Below are 18,183 nucleotides of genomic sequence, written 5' to 3'. Positions count from 1 at the left end.
TGGATGTGGCGTCATTTTTGGCGCCAAAAGCATTTAGGCGCCAAATAATGTGGGCGTCTTATTTGGCGCTAAAAAAATATGGGCGTCGCTTTTGTCTCCACATTATTTAAGTCTCATTTTTCATTGCTTCTGGTTGCTAGAAGCTTGTTCTTTGGCATTTTTTCCCATTCCTGAAACTGTCATTTAAGGAATTTGATCAATTTTGCTTTATATGTTGTTTTTTCTCTTACATATTGCAAGATGTCTCATGTTGCATCTGAGTCAGAAGATACTTCAGGAAAATCGCTGCCTGGTGCTGGAACTACCAAAGCTAAGTGTATCTGCTGTAAACTTTTGGTAGCTGTTCCTCCAGCTGTTGTTTGTATTAAATGTCATGACAAACTTGTTAATGCAGAAAATATTTCCTTTAGTAAAATACCATTACCTGTTGCAGTTCCATCAACATCTAATGTTCAGAGTGTTCCTGATAACATAAGAGATTTTGTTTCTGAATCTATTAAGAAGGCTATGTTTGTTATTCCTCCTTCTAGTAAACATAAAAAGTCTTTTAAAACTTCTCTTTATCCAGATGAATTTTTAAATGAACATCATCATTCTAATTCTAATGATTCTTCTGGTTCAGAGGATTCTGTTTCAGAGGTTGATGCTGATAAATCTTCATATTTATTTAAAATGGAATTTATTCGTTCTTAACTTAAAGAAGTCCTAATTGCATTAGAAATTGAGGATTCTGGTCCTCTTGATACTAAATCTAAACGTTTAGACAAGGTCTTTAAATCTCCTGTAGTTATTCCAGAAGTTTTTCCTGTTCCTGGTGCTATTTCTGAAGTAATTTCCAGAGAATGGAATAATTTGGGTAATTCATTTACTCCTTCTAAACATTTTAAGCAATTATATCCTGTGCCGTCTGACAGATTAGAGTTTTGGGACAAAATCCCTAAAGTTGATGGGGCTATCTCTACCCTTGCTAAACATACTACTATTCCTACGGCAGATGGTACTTCCTTTAAGGATCCTTTAGATAGGAAAATTGAATCCTTTCTAAGAAAAGCTTATTTGTGTTCAGGTAATCTTCTTAGACCTGCTATATCTTTGGCGGATGTTGCTGCAGCTTCAACTTTTTGGTTGTAAACTTTAGCGCAACAAGTAACAGATCATGATTCTCATAACATTATTATTCTTCTTCAACATGCCAATAATTTTATCTGTGATGCCATTTTTGATATTATCAGAGTTGATGTCAGGTTTATGTCTCTAGCTATTTTAGCTAGAAGAGCTTTATGGCTTAAAACTTGGAATGCTGATATGTCTTCTAAATCGACTCTACTTTCCCTTTCTTTCCAGGGTAATAAATTATTTGGTTCTCAGTTGGATTCTATTATCTCAACTGTTACTGGTGGGAAAGGAACTTTTTTACCACAGGATAAAAAATCTAAGGGTAAAAACAGGGCTAATAATCGTTTTCGTACCTTTCGTTTCAACAAAGAACAAAAGCCTGATCCTTCATCCTCAGGAGCAGTTTCAGTTTGGAAACCATCTCCAGTCTGGAATAAATCCAAGCCTTCTAGAAAAGCAAAGCCAGCTTCTAAGTCCACATGAAGGTGCGGCCCTCATTCCAGCTCAGCTGGTAGGGGGCAGATTACGTTTTTTCAAAGAAATTTGGATCAATTCTGTTCACAATCTTTGGATTCAGAACATTATTTCAGAAGGGTACAGAATTGGTTTCAAGATGAGACCTCCTGCAAAGAGATTTTTTCTTTCCCGTGTCCCAGTAAACCCAGCAAAGGCTCAAGCATTTCTGAAATGTGTTTCAGATCTAGAGTTGGCTGGAGTAATTATGCCAGTTCCAGTTCTGGAACAGGGGCTGGGTTTTATTCGAATCTCTTCATTGTACCAAATAAGGAGAATTCCTTCAGACCAGTTCTGGATCTAAAAATATTGAGTCGTTATGTAAGGATACCAACATTCAAAATGGTAACTGTAAGGACTATCCTGCCTTTTGTTCAGCAAGGGCATTATATGTCTACAATAGATTTACAGGATGCATATCTGCATATTCCGATTCATCCAGCTCACTATCAGTTTCTGAGATTCTCTTTCCTAGACAAGCATTATGTGGCTCTGCCGTTTGGCCTAGCAACAGCTCCAAGAATTTTTACAAAGGTTCTCGGTGCCCTTCTATTTGTAATCAGAGAACAGGGTATTGTGGTATTTCCTTATTTGGACGATATCTTGGTACTTGCTCAGTCTTCACATTTAGCAGAATTTCATACGAATCGACTTTTGTTGTTTCTTCAAAATCATGGTTGGAGGATCAATTCACTAAAAAGTTAATTGATTCCTTAGACAAGGGTAACCTTTTTGGGTTTCCAGATTGATTCAGTGTCTATGACTCTGTCTAACAGACAAGAGACGTCTAAAATTGATTTCAGCTTGTCGAAACCTTCAGTCACAATCATTCCCTTCGGTAGCCTTATGCATGGAAATTCTAGGTCTTATGACTGCTGCATCGGATGCGATCCCCTTTGCTCGTTTTCACATGCGACCTCTTCAGCTCTGTATGCTGAACCAATGGTGCAGGGATTACACAAAGATATCTCAATTAATATCTTTAAAACCGATTGTACGACACTCTCTGACGTGGTGGACAGATCACCATCGTTTAGTTCAGGGGGCTTCTTTTGTTCTTCCGACCTGGACTGTAATTTCAACAGATGCAAGTCTTACAGGTTGGGGAGCTGTGTGGGGGTCTCTGACAGCACAAGGGGTTTGGGAATCTCAGGAGGTGAGATTACCGATCAATATTTTGGAACTCCGTGCAATTTGCAGAGCTCTTCAGTCTTGGCCTCTTCTGAAGAGAGAATCGTTCATTTGTTTTCAGACAGACAATGTCACAACTGTGGCATACATCAATCATCAAGGAGGGACTCACAGTCCTCTGGCTATGAAAGAAGTATCTCAAATTCTGGTTTGGGCGGAATCCAGCTCCTGTCTAATCTCTGCGGTTCATATTCCAGGTATAGACAATTGGGAAGCGGATTATCTCAGTCGCCAAACGTTGCATCCGGGCGAATGGTCTCCTCACCCAGAGGTATTTCTTCAGATTGTTCAAATGTGGGAACTTCCAGAAATAGATCTGATGGCTTCTCATCTAAACAAGAAACTTTCCAGGTATCTGTCCAGATCCCGGGATCCTCAGGCGGAGGCAGTGGATGCATTATCACTTCCTTGGAAGTATCATCCTGCCTATATCTTTCCGCCTCTAGTTCTTCTTCCAAGAGTAATCTCCAAGATTCTGAAGGAATGCTCGTTTGTTCTGCTGGTAGCTCCAGCACGGCCTCACAGGTTTTGGTATGCGGATCTTGTCCGGATGGCCTCTTGCCAGCCGTGGACTCTTCCGTTAAGACCAGACCTTCTGTCGCAAGGTCCTTTTTTTCCATCAGGATCTCAAATCCTTAAATTTAAAGGTATGGAGATTGAACGCTTGATTCTTGGTCAAAGAGGTTTCTCTGACTCTGTGATTTAATACTATGTTACAGGCTCGTAAATCTGTATCTAGAGAGATATATTATAGAGTCTGGAAGACTTATATTTCTTGGTGTCTTTCTCATCATTTTACCTGGCATTCTTTTAGAATTCCGAGAATTTTACAGTTTCTTCAGGATGGTTTAGATAAAGGTTTGTCCGCAAGTTCCTTGAAAGGTCAAATCTCTGCTCTTTCTGTTCTTTTTCACAGAAAGATTGCTAATCTTCCTGATATTCATTGTTTTGTACAAGCCTTGGTTCGTATAAAACCTGTCAATTTCTCCTCCTTGGAGTTTGAATTTGGTTCTGGGGGCTCTTCAAGCTCCTCCGTTTGAACCTATGCATTCATTGGACATTAAATTACTTTCTTGGAAAGTTTTGTTCCTTTTGGCCATATTTTCTGCCAGAAGAGTTTCTGAATTGTCTGCTCTTTCTTGTGAGTCTCCTTTTCTGATTTTTCATCAGGATAAGGCGGTGTTGCAAACTTCTTTTAAATTTTTACCTAAGGTTGTGAATTCCAACAACATTAGTAGAGAAATTGTAGTTCCTTCATTATGCCCTAATCCTAAGAATTCTAAGGAGAAATCATTGCATTCTTTGGATGTTGTTAGAGCTTTGAAATATTATGTTGAAGCTACTAAGACTTTCCGAAAGACTTCTAGTCTATTTGTCATCTTTTCCGGTTCTAGAAAAGGCCAGAAAGCTTCTGCCATTTCTTTGGCATCTTGGTTGAAATCTTTAATTCATCATGCCTATGTTGAGTCGGGTAAAACTCCGCCTCAGAGGATTACAGCTCATTCTACTAGGTCAGTTTCTACTTCCTGGGCGTTTAGGAATGAAGCTTCGGTTGATCAGATTTGCAAAGCAGCAACTTGGTCTTCTTTGCATACTTTCACTAAATTCTACAATTTTGATGTGTTTTCTTCTTCTGAAGCAGTTTTTGGTAGAAAAGTACTTCAGGCAGCTGTTTCAGTTTGAATCTTCTGCTTATGTTTTCATTTAAACTTTATTTTGGGTGTGGATTATTTTCAGCAGGAATTGGCTGTCTTTATTTTATCCCTCCCTCTCTAGTGACTCTTGCGTGGAAGATCCACATCTTGGGTAGTCATTATCCCATACGTCACTAGCTCATGGACTCTTGCTAATTACATGAAAGAAAACATAATTTATGTAAGAACTTACCTGATAAATTCATTTCTTTCATATTAGCAAGAGTCCATGAGGCCCACCCTTTTTTGTGGTGGTTATGATTTTTTTGTATAAAGCACAATTATTCCAATTCCTTATTTTTTATGCTTTCGCACTTTTTTCTTATCACCCCACTTCTTGGCTATTCGTTAAACCGATTTGTGGGTGTGGTGAGGGGTGTATTTATAGGCATTTTGAGGTTTGGGAAACTTTGCCCCTCCTGGTAGGAATGTATATCCCATACGTCACTAGCTCATGGACTCTTGCTAATATGAAAGAAATGAATTTATCAGGTAAGTTCTTACATAAATTATGTTTTTGCAATATTCAAAGTCTTGAAGTTAGCGTGCAGACTTTTGCTTGCATGGTAACTTTTTACTTTCATCTTGTAATACGCACGCTAACCTGCCCGCGTTAGAAGTTTACTTTTATCACAGTTGGCACAAGAGCGAAAGAAAAAGTTAGCGCGCCACTAGTAATCTAGCCCATTGTGTGTTCAAACGTGTAAAACCAGCTGCAGAGTATTAAATATATTGGAAAGTGCTAGTTTAGGTTAATTTTTGCAATTTAAATAGCTGTTTTTGTTAATTGAAACCACATCAACGATTAACATTTTAATACCTAAGTATTGTATAGAGAGAGAGTTAGATTTTGTCTTTTTGCAACCTTCATCCCTTTTCAATGGGCATGTTCTTGAAAATAATGGTAGGTGGCTTTAATAGTAAAAGCAGCTTATTTCTAATACAAAAAATAAAGGAGCAATTTCCAAAATAATTATTACCCTGCAGCAGGTATTACAAGTAATTGGAAACATGCTAAGGGGAAAATAATATTACAGTACACTGCCATTTTAAACACTTCTTGCTTTTGTGTGAAGATTGTGCGTCTCCAATGTTCCCTAGAGAGGCTATAAAGCAAACTCCTGTAACTTAGATTTTCTTTAAAGGGACAGTTTAGTCAAAATTAAACTTTCATCATTCAGATAGGGCATGCAATTTTAAGCAGCTTTCCATTGTACTTTTTATCTAGTTTTTTATTGAGGTTTGATATGCAATAACAGACAAGCAATACTTCAAATAGTTTGTTGGTACATAAAGAAAAAAACATATCAATTGTCTTGAGAGAAATGTGTACAATCATTGTTACATCCTTGTTACATCCTTTCCAATGTACTTTGATCATCACATTTTCTTTTTTTTTCTTGGTATTCTTTGTTGAAAGCTAAACCTAGGTAGGCTCATATGCTAATTTCTAAGACCTTGAAGGCTGCCTCTTATCTCAGTGCATTTTGACAGTTTTTCATAGCAAGAGGGCGTTAGTTCATGTGTGTCATATAGATAACATTATGCTTACTTATGTGGAGTTATTTATGAGTCGGCACTGAATGGCTAAAATGCAAGTCAAAATAACTGAAAAAGAGGCAGTCTGCAGAGGCTTAGATGATTGTAATCACAGAGGTTAAAAAGTACATTAATATAACTGTGTTGGTTATGCAAAACTGGGGAATGGGTAATAATGGGATTATCTATCTTTAAACAATAACCATTCTGGTGTAGACTGTCCCTTTAAGTACTGCATATCAGTTGCTGATTTAAGCAATTTGCAGCATTTTGAAGAAAACCTAGGTTACAGAAGTTTGCTTTTATTAACATCTGCTTGGTTGTGCGAAGTAATCATCATATTCTAAACTGCTGCAAAAAGAATTTATTACAACAGTGATCTCAGTTACTTTATGATGTGTCTAGAAAATGCTTTACACAGGTTGTAATAATCACAAAAATGAACACGCTAAGTATTGGCAGTGGAAGACAAAACATTTTTAAATTAGTTCTCAAGAGGGAAATCAATATGGACAGATTAGCACAATTTACAGGTTCATACAGCACACATGCACAACCCCCATTCTCTGTATTCTCAAGCATAGCTATCCAATAATCCATTCTTCACTTAGCCACCTTACGTTCTCTTATATTACAGTCAAACAAGCTTAAAGGGACAGTAGAGTTCGTGATTTAGACAGAGCATACAATTTTAAAAAACATTCCAATTTATTTCTATTATTTAATTTGCTTCCTTCTCTTGTTATCCTTTGCTGAACGGTTTATCTAGGAAAGCTCAGGAACATCAAAGAACCTAGGTTTTAGCTGCTGATTGGTGGCTGCATATATATACCAATTGTCATTGGCTCACCCATGTGTTCAGTTAGGAACCAGTAGTGCATTGCTGCTCCTTCAATAAATGATGCCAAGAGAATGAAGCAAATTTGATAATAGAAGTAATGTGTGTTCTAACTAAATAGTGAGAGAAATTTTGGGTTTCATGTCCTTTAACATTCTATTTTACAGTTGTTATATTCATTTCACTTTATGTTTTGAATTCATTTATTAAAGCAATAGTAACACACAAAAAATAGCACAGGATGTTACCAGCAACAATGCTGCATAATGGAAATGTTATAGCCAGCAATGTGGCACCTAAATAGTACTATCCTTAAAAATATGTTGCTTCTAACATTTGTAAATATGGCAAAAGCACCAGTGTTTTTTTGTGTGTCTGAAAATGTTTTAGGATCCCAAACTGCATATGTCCCAGTTATGCTGACATCTCTGCACCCACTAGCTTGTGACCCTGCCTTACTTAGTACCCTCATTGACATATCAGCATAATATGGTATTGCTTTAAAGGGACGTTGTAAGCCACAATTACATGCTCTAAATGGTTAGGCTATGTGATTTTTGCGCTGTTGAATATCAAACTTTATTTTAGTGTTTGACTCCTTTGTGTGGGTTAAACACCTAAAGTCCTTCTCAGGATTGCAGTTCCCAAGCTGGAAATTGACAGTAATTAGCAGGGTTGTGCTGCTGCTTTTGGCTCACAGCTATATCTTGCTAATGAACAGAAATTATCTGTGGCTGTTAAGTGGGACTATACCTAGGTTTTTAACTTCTTTACAGAGGTTAAACACATTGGGCCAGATTACAAGTGAAGCGCTAATTAACGCTTCTGCTTGAGCATTAGCTGCTCTATATCTGATGTTTTTTTATACAATATATATATATATATATTAGATATATAGAGAGAGAATTATAGACATATATAGGAATATCTATTTAAAAATAAAATAGAACATTGGAATGTGAAATATTTACAGTAAATACACAGTATAACGATTAAATACGAATATTGCATAAATATTCTTTAACATGTTTTCATCTACTTGCACTTAAATATGTCTTGTGTGTACGTATATATTTATGTTTCTGTGTATATATATGTCTGTAAATACATATGTACACACACACACATTATTTTATATATATATATATATCCATCTTTAGACATGTATATGTATGTATCTCTATGTTAAAGCCCTTTGCCTGCCTTATATCTGATATCTTTGAACCCTTATAACTTGTGTGCAATATATTTTTTAATATATTTTTAGTAGATAGTGTTGTTATCAGTGTAACTATACTTTGTAATGTATTTTTGATGTGTTTTTGTGCAATTTTTTAGTTTCAGAAAGCAGTTAACCAGAGCTCTGAAGTCACAGAATCTTTCTAGCATAACTCGCGATTGTGATCAAGAAATTGTTTACTTTTAACTCGTAATACGAGCGGTAAGCCCGACAAGCGCAAACACCAGCGATAAACCCCTTATCGCTGGCGCGCAAACATTTGCACTCCACTTGTAAATCTAGCCCATAGGGTTTTATTTTCACTAGTGCAAAAATGACATGCGCTAACAAATTCTTTGATATACCTTTTAAATGCAGTAATACCTCTAGCTAAGTGTTTTTGGAGCAAAATATGTAATGAATACCTACTCTATATTGTATTGTTCTTCAACTTATCTTTCCACATATCCTGTTGTCACCAAAATAAGTTTAATCTTTTCTCTTTAGAGCACTCAATATTATGATAAACGTTGGTCCTGTGAGCTCTTCCTGCAAGTCTCCCTAAGCACATCGGTCATTCTAACTCAGCACCTCCTGCCTGCTCGGTACTGTGACCTCCTACATAAAGCTGCGGCTCACCTTGGTTGTTGGCAGAAAGTGGATCCAGCACTATGTTCAAACATGCTGCAGCATTCGTAAGGGAACCATTTGTTGTTACGCGCGCATTGTTAGAAATCTGTGCACAAACACATAACTATGCTATGCAAATGAAATACAACTCAGTGGTTATGCCATCTCAAAAATATAAAGCAATGGCTTTTTTTTTTTTTTGTTTATCTATTTTGTAGATGGATGGAGGAATGTATGTGGCCACAAGGAGTCCTGGTCAAACACAATAAGAATGTCTACAAAGCAGTTGGTCACTATAATGTGGCCATCCCCTCTGATGTGTCTCACTTCCGCTTCCATGTAAGTCTGATTTATGAATCGTTGAGCTAAAATCAGTAATACAACAGGAGTGTATATCAATATCTTAGTGGCCAGTAATATGCTAAATTCCCTAAGTTTAAAATTCTCACTGGTCAACTGTGTGGTTTACCAGGGACACCCTTGGCGTTTCAGAGTCAGTTGCTGGAAGCTAAGGAAAGCTTCAGATCGTGCTCCTAGCGTTTCACTGCAAAATACTTTGATTTAAATAAACAGGTGTAGTAGCCTTGTAAAATAATTCTGTTTGTGCAGTTTTCAGATGAAGGATTAATAAATCTAAATGATCATAGCACATGACAGCAGTTCTATGGAAAACAAGTAACTAATCCTACAGCTGCATGCTCTATAGGTAGTGTTTATTCATTATTCATGTGCAGCCTTAGTTTAGAAACATTGATAAGAGCCAGGAGACCCAATGAGTTCCCATACTCCTGTCTGAAGTGCAGGCTTAATTCAGGATAGCCATATGCACAGGGTAGAAGTATATAATTTTAGCTCTCAAGTCTGGGGGAACATGTACTAACTAGTCTATGACTAGTTAGTTAGTGGAAATCCCCTGCTCTGCATATCTCAGCATTCCCTTACAGTATTTGTCCATACCACTTCTTGTGGAAGTTTGTTCTGGGTATCAGCACCCTTTCTGTAAAGAAATGTTTCTGGAAATAACCCCTGAATCCACTAGCCACCAATGTTTGATTATTAGCCCTTGTATTGACTTGGTAGATTTTGTGAAAAATGAAGAACTATATTCGTTCATCTAATTGATGTTTTATATCATGTCACCTCTTCCTTTCTCCCCTCCAAGCTAGACCTACTAAAGGGACACAAACCTCAATTTTTTCTTTCACGGCTCAGATAGAGCAGTGGTTCTTAACCGCTGTCCTCAAGTACCCTCAATAGGCCAGGTTTTCGTTATAGTGAACTAGAGTACAGGTGAAATAATCACTAACATGGTTAGTCACCAATCAGCAAGCACTACCCAGGTGCTGAACCTAAAATGGGTCAGCTCCTAAGCTTACATTCTTGCTTTTTAAAATAAAGATACCAAGATAACGAAGAAAAATTGATAATGGCAGTAAATTAGAAAGTTGCTTACAATTGCATGCTTTATCTGATTAATAAAATAAAAACATTGGCTTTGAAGTGCATGTTTCTGCACAAATGATATTCAAGTACCTATTGCCCAATGGCAGATACGAATAAATCCCACAGAAAACTTTATTCAGCACAGGAACATCCATTTTTTACTACAATGTCCCTTTAACTCTACTATATCAAAATTACTTTAATAAAGGTTTTAACTGATAGATTTGGCCTGGCTTGACAGATCCCAGAAGGTAATTTTTATTTTGTATCCTATCTGGCTCCTAATTTTTTTAAACACTTTAACATTTATATATAAACAACCATGCTGGGCTCTTAAACAAGTGTTTGATTGGTTCTTTGGTCATTTTTGTTTACTTGCCATTGTTAAATACATTTATTAACTGTGTTTTGAGAGTAGGAAACTGACTTTTAAATTACATAAAGGACTTATAATATTTTAATCTGTATTTCAATTTCACAATTTCTTTAAACTTGATCTGGAGAACAACTGAAATATGTGTTCCTGTAGCCAGTTATGTATTTTAAAGCTCTTCGTTACCCGAGAATGTCGATTATTATTGAATATCCTTTCAGAAGAGGTGGTAGAGACAGTTATTAATATCATAAGCGTATACTTTCTTGTGCCTTGCCCATGCATTTACAGCAAGGGTATCAAGTAAAATATATCTGGGGGGCCACCGGCCAAGTGTTTGTCTCCCATGGGGGCCGCTTGAAACCTGAGTAAGTGCCCGGGAACTGGATATACAAGGAACCAGAAGGGATATTTACCCAAGTAATATAAAGGGTTAACACCCTATAGGGGGCGCTATATAGAAAAATCAATATACTCCAGAACAAAATCTAAAGTTTTTTTTTATATAGTCACCAGTTTTGATCACAGTCCTTGGTGATTATGAGGTAGTCAGGAATAATGTGAAATGATGGGTAAATGATGTCCAAAAATTAAGAGGCAACACTCAATCTTCACCATATGTGGTTAACAGCTCTAAAAACAACAGAAAAAGGAGAGAGTCGCCATATGTGTGAATCAATCGAAAACTGAAGGAGAGTACAAAGATAGTACAGGGTACTCACATTCTGTGAAGGCACTCCAATGTGCCAATAGTTGCAGGCTGGTTTTCAACAGCAGACCAGCTAGCTGATACAGGCAGTATCTGGATTCCCAAGAGAGGCAGCTCCCCAAGGTAGCGTAGAAAAATGCTCTCAGCAATGAGAATGTATAGTTAAAAAATTTTTTTAATCCAAAATAAAAACAATATTAAAAACAACAACTCATGCTGTTGTGTGCACAAACATATCATGCAACATGTTTCACGGTTAGCACTGTTTCATGCACCATTTCTTAGTGACCCTGGACCAATTTGATTTTTTGGATGCAAGTTGTAGGTTCACCGCTTCACAGTTGTTTCCGTAGGGTGGGAATCCATATCATCAAAGAAATATAAGGAAAGAAAAGAAGGTATCTTGTGGCACACTTAAATGGAAAACTTTATTTTCGATCTGATATTGTAGAAAAGGCACTAAGGAAAAGATTAAAATATAACTTTTATTGATATCTTTAAAATATTTAAATGACAAGAAAACAAAACATATAAAATGGGGAGATTTGATGTTTTCAAAAAATGTATCCCAAATGGTACTAAATTGTCATTTGTAAGTCACATAGGAACAGCTAGATAAATGCTGTTTAATAAATAGCCTCTATCAATCTATATTTAGTTTTCTATTACCATGGGAATTTATTTATATTCATTAGTTTCAAATTTCCCTAGAGATGATCTAAGTCATCCAACATAACTTGCTTATGGTAAAAATAGGTGTGAAAGGAACATTAAAATTGCTGTGTCAGGGATCACACAGGGGGATAGTGTATAACTTATTGGTGTGAATTGCGATCTCGATTTGATGGGGAATCAAATATGTAATATTATATTCCAAACTAGTTGTAAATTACTGGTGGCTGAGTGAGGTGCTTAAACAATTTTGCAGCATTGTCCCAACCCAAAAACTAACTGGTTTGGTTTGGACCACAAGATAGCATGAGTAATGCCTAATAAATTCTTAAATATACAGATTGCCCCCAAAAAAAAAAAAATTACACAGTGTTAAGTGTAAATACCCCCCTGAGAAGTTAAGGTATTATTGGAGACGTCTTCCAATAATATGATAGTGTTCTGTGACACAGCTTGTTTTTATTAAAATGATATATATATGCGCTTCTCGTTATACATAAGGGGAATAACCCCTAGATTAGAATATTCTAAATCAATATATTTCAGCTTAGAACCCGTTAATGGGTGATGGACAGAGTATCACTTGGTTAAAGGTAGTGAATAAGGCTATCGTAAGTAAGGCTATCAAAAAATATAGGAACACTGTGGATACTCCACAATCCTATAATGACCATATACTATGATTTTGACCATATACTATGATTTTACAATAGTTTACCAGCAAGTTTTTTAACCGCTAAGCTACCCACCAAGTTTACCCACCAAGTTTAAGCTAAATTGCCGACATACGGCCAACAAAATTGTCAAAGGCCTTTGACAAAGCAGTAGGCGAAACGCGCGTCAGGCGTTCGCTCTGCTTCTCCTTATGCTCTATGTTTAAAATAGAAATTTCTTAATTTTGTTGGCCGTATGTCGGCAATTTAGCTTAAACTTGGTGGGTAAACTTGGTGGGTAGCTTAGCGGTTAAAAAACTTGCTGGTAAACTATTGTAAAATCATAGTATATGGTCAAAATCATAGTATATGGTCATTATAGGATTGTGGAGTATCCACAGTGTTCCTATATTTTTTGATAGCCTTACTTACGATAGCCTTATTCACTACCTTTAACCAAGTGATACTCTGTCCATCACCCATTAACGGGTTCTAAGCTGAAATATATTGATTTAGAATATTCTAATCTAGGGGTTATTCCCCTTATGTATAACGAGAAGCGCATATATATATCATTTTAATAAAAACAAGCTGTGTCACAGAACACTATCATATTATTGGAAGACGTCTCCAATAATACCTTAACTTCTCAGGGGGGTATTTACACTTAACACTGTGTAAAATTTTTTTTTTTGGGGGCAATCTGTATATTTAAGAATTTATTAGGCATTACTCATGCTATCTTGTGGTCCAAACCAAACCAGTTAGTTTTTGGGTTGGGACAATGCTGCAAAATTGTTTAAGCACCTCACTCAGCCACCAGTAATTTACAACTAGTTTGGAATATAATATTACATATTTGATTCCCCATCAAATCGAGATCGCAATTCACACCAATAAGTTATACACTATCCCCCTGTGTGATCCCTGACACAGCAATTTTAATGTTCCTTTCACACCTATTTTTACCATAAGCAAGTTATGTTGGATGACTTAGATCATCTCTAGGGAAATTTGAAACTAATGAATATAAATAAATTCCCATGGTAATAGAAAACTAAATATAGATTGATAGAGGCTATTTATTAAACAGCATTTATCTAGCTGTTCCTATGTGACTTACAAATGACAATTTAGTACCATTTGGGATACATTTTTTGAAAACATCAAATCTCCCCATTTTATATGTTTTGTTTTCTTGTCATTTAAATATTTTAAAGATATCAATAAAAGTTATATTTTAATCTTTTCCTTAGTGCCTTTTCTACAATATCAGATCGAAAATAAAGTTTTCCATTTAAGTGTGCCACAAGATACCTTCTTTTCTTTCCTTATATTTCTTTGATATTAAACCAGGTATCAGGCACTGCCCTCCAGGGATACATAGGCCTACCCTGTTGGGATAATTTTGGGAAACTTTGACCTGTCCCCAAACGTAAATCCCCTTTTCTTAGGGGAATTACTAAAATTCTAAGGGAATCCATATCATATCATGCAACATGTTTCACGGTTAGCACCGTTTCATGCCTGATGAAATGGTACTAACCATGAAACATGTTGCATGATCTGTTTGTGCACACAACAGCATGAGTTGTTGTTTTTACTTTGGATTAAAACATTTTTTTAACTATACATTCTCATTGCTGAGAGCATTTTTCTACGCTACCTTGGGGAGCTGCCTCTCTTGGGAATCCAGATACTGCCTGTATCAGCTAGCTGGTCTGCTGTTGAAAACCAGCCTGCAACTATTGGCACATTGGAGTGCCTTCACAGAATGTGAGTACCCTGTACTATCTTTGTACTCTCCTTCAGTTTTCGATTGATTCACACATATGGCGACTCTCTCCTTTTTCTATTAATTTACCCAAGTAGTAGTGCCTGATGGGAGTTGTAGTCCACAATAGACATACACCGTTATATTTATCTTGTGAGTGCCAAGTGAAGTGATCATTCTGGAACTGGGAGTCTACACTGGGTGCTTGCCTTTATGTTTATTTTGTGAGTTGCCTATATAGAACAACAACTAGTTACACCCCTTAGAACCCTAAAATAAAAACTGACAGCCCAAATTATTGTTTTACCTAATAAACAAGGGAGGGCCTGATGAAACTATCTTGAGAGCCACATATGGCCCCGGAGCCGGTACTTTGAGAACTCTGGTTTACAAATTACATCACTGCCCAAAAAATGACAAAAATCTAATCAATTTAAATGGTTCAGTGGTAGATTACTGAGACAAAGATACATTTCACAAGTTAAAGCTCACTGAATATATTTGTGTTCGATGGTTCCTTCAATTCCGAAAACCTAGTAGAAACATGTAATAGCCTTCCATAAAAGGTAGAAGGGACAAGCAAACTTGTGGGTTGCTCATGATAAACATCAATACAAATCATTGGGGGGAAATGACATGTTTTTTTTATCAAAATAGTTTGACTGAAAGTGCCTACTTTGTAACACTTATAATTCTCTTGTAGTGAAAGCTTCATGCGCATTGTAATAAAACCACATGCACCCCATATCCGCAATTTTAGCTTGCTGTGGGTCACCACAAATTTCACCTGTAGCTGTGCCCATTAATTTCATCTGGTACAAAGTAATTTTAGTTTTGAGAGAGGTATATAAAGGTGTACAATATTATGAACAAAGTAAATACCTTTTTGAACTGTGTCTATATCCTTTATAATATAATTAAAAAGAAAGATTTTACTTTTTATTTTTAAGTTCCAATTAAAGGGACAGTAAAGTCAAAACCACTATATCATGATTTACATAAAACATTCACTTTTAAACAACTTTCCAATTTTAATTGTATTATATTTGCTTTTTTCTCTTGGTATACCTTTGTTGACCAGTAAATCCTAGTAAGGTCATCACAAGAGCAGCAACACATATTAGGCAGATGACCACATGTGAGCCAAATGAGAAGTGGCCAGATATGTGCAGCCAATGTAGAAAATCCAAAAGATAGTTCCAGCACCTGGGAGCAAAAGGTGTGCCAGCTCAAAGGGGTACAGCACATTACCCTACAGCAAACACTCATCAAAATGAGCAGCACCACCAAGTCTCTTCAACAGATGTATTAAAGAGGTACGATCTGTACAATTTAAACAGCCAGACCACAAAACAAACAGCGCTTCGGAACTAGTCCTTAGTACAGGTATGTGCAGCCACCAATCACCAGCTAGCTGCGTTTGCTGCACCTGACCTACAATTTGTTTACTCTTCAGCAAAATATACCAAGAGAACAAATCAAAACTGATCATGGAATTAAATAATGGAAATTTGCGTGCTATATTTTTGATACATGAAAATGTAAGTTTGACTTTACTGTCCATTTAACTAATATTAGTGTGCACAAGCCTGTAATAACTGGAGTCTGTGTAAGTGCTACTTTTAATAGCTCCTATTTTTATTTGAAATGTATATCTAGTTTTAAGTTTGTATAGTTATTTCCACACTTTTACTTGCGTGTCCCTGATTTTTCTCCTCTCTCTTTTAGTTTTTCTTCAGTAACCCATTGCGGTTGCTAAACATTTTAACGACACTGGAAGGAGCCCTGATCTTTTATCAGCTGTACTCACTGTTATCCTCAGAGAAGTGGCACCACACAATCTCTCTGGCCCTCATTCTCTTTAGCAATTACTACGCCTTCTTCAAACTTCTGCGTGATCGGATTGTGTTAGGTAAAGCGTATTCCTATGTGGGCCCATCAGACTCCGAACAGAAGATGAACTGACGCACATCCCTGCCCTTTGTGCCAGAGCTCTGTATTTTTGTTACTATTGCTTTTTTTCTTTGTGTAATTAAATTTAAGAGCATATTTTTTTACTCTGATATCTTGTTTGGTGGTCATTTTGTTGGAATAATATGTGTACAGGCACTGGTCTGGTTGTTTTCTTATAAGTAATCTGGTAGTTTGCACACAATAGCCTTTTTCTGATATATTGAACATATTCTCGATCACCATATAGCTGTATTGATTAATGGAGTTCTTTCAGAGGAACAGTATAAATTTACTTTTATGAGAATTTAATATAGAAACATAATTTTGTGCACTTTTTCTTTGCAAGAAATACAGTGCTAGTGTTTATATAACTCAACAATTTTATGTTATCTGCTCTGCTGAAAGGAATCAATTACTGTAATCAAATTACTTTCTTATAAACACCATGTGGCAAGTAGTTACAGAAACCCACACATTTTTATGATTCAGACAGAGCATACAATTTAAAAGAAACTTTTCAGTTTTACCTTGTTGAAAAAAGCTTTCCTAGGTAGGCTCAGAAGCTGGGAACTAGCTGCTGATTGGTGGCTGCAGCTAGCTCCAGTAGTGCATTGCTGTTCCTTCAATAAAGGAACCCAGACACACCTCATTATTCTCAATCGGGACTTAATAAAAATCTAGGTGAAAACTACTAGAGCAAGCTCTACACTTGCAGCACAGGTACTAACAATAGAGGATGCAACCTTAGTATAGCTCCTTAGTTAGAATAGGAGCAGAAGATCTAACATTCAGCTTAAATGGATACCCAAAGCAATTACCATCAAAGATCTCCCTTACCTCCAAAGACTTTTTTGTGCTGTCACAGGAGATGCCAACGAAACAGAATACCAGATAGAGCGAGCTCATAGAGCCCTTAGAGCCAACTCTACCGCCAAGGGGATGTAATTGTCAAATTCCTCAGATTCCCAGACAAAGAAAAGATTTTGAATGCAGCCCGAAAGAACCCTACTTTCCAAATTTCAATGAAAATGTACAGTTTTTTCAGGATCTTTGTATCCAAACCCTACAATGGAGAAATACACTTCACCCTCTAACATCTTTGCTTAGAAAAAATAAAACAGATCCTTACCAATGGGGTTTCCCCTATGTCCTGAATACACTTTAAAGATGGAAGAATAGCTCAAATCAGCTACAGAGTTCCAGACATCTGTAAAACTCTTGGTTTGGAGATACCTGAAATACGACTGGATTCCCACCCTACGGAAACAACTGTGAAGCGGTGAAACCTACAACTACTTGCATCCAAAAAAATCAAATTGTCCAGGGTGACTAAGAAAAGGCCCTAAAAACCTAAACCTTGAGTCTATTAAAGACCATGTAAAGGAACAAACTCACTGATTGGGAAGACCATCTCGTTTAACAAGAACCAGGTTTGACCTTAAAGGGACAGTATACACTCATTTTCATATAACTGCATGTTATAGACACTACTATAAAGAATAAGATGCACAGATACTGATATAAAAATCCAGTATAAAATGGTTTAAAAACCGTACTTAGAAGCTTTCAGTTTAGCTCTTTTGAAAAGGCAGTTGGAAAGCCCACTGCAAGTGGAAAATAAGACACTCCCCCCCCCCCCCACTTCTTTTGCATATGAAAAGACCCTTTACACAAACAGGAGCAAGCTGGAGAAGGTAGCTGACGGTGTTCAAATAAAACTTTGGGGCTTGGTTAGGAGTCTGAAAATCAGAGCAATGTTCTTTAAAAATAAGCAAAATTATACATTTAAAAAAAAAAAAAATACTTTATGGGCTTTATAAATAGATCATCTATAAAACATTTATGCAAAGAAAAAAATTGTGTATA

At 36.5% G+C, this 18,183-nt stretch overlaps 1 protein-coding gene across 2 annotated transcripts in view; it reads left to right on the top strand.

Annotated features, from left to right (window-relative positions):
* TMEM39B (transmembrane protein 39B) overlaps positions 1-16,427 on the top strand; it is a 26,216-nt gene extending 9,789 nt beyond the window's left edge. For both annotated transcript variants that reach the window (XM_053707245.1, XM_053707244.1), the window contains exons 7-9: positions 8,618-8,805; positions 8,959-9,079; positions 16,093-16,427. In XM_053707245.1, coding sequence (XP_053563220.1) covers positions 8,618-8,805; positions 8,959-9,079; positions 16,093-16,329 — 546 coding nt within the window. In that variant the 3' untranslated portion in view covers positions 16,330-16,427. The remainder of the gene's footprint in view (positions 1-8,617; positions 8,806-8,958; positions 9,080-16,092) is intronic.
* Positions 16,428-18,183: the final 1,756 nt, after the last annotated feature.

This window comes from Bombina bombina, chromosome 3 (assembly GCF_027579735.1).
Source record: "Bombina bombina isolate aBomBom1 chromosome 3, aBomBom1.pri, whole genome shotgun sequence".
In the NCBI taxonomy this organism is placed as follows: domain Eukaryota; kingdom Metazoa; phylum Chordata; class Amphibia; order Anura; family Bombinatoridae; genus Bombina; species Bombina bombina.
Note: the sequence above shows the minus strand (reverse complement) of the source record. Positions and strands in the feature narration are given on the sequence as shown.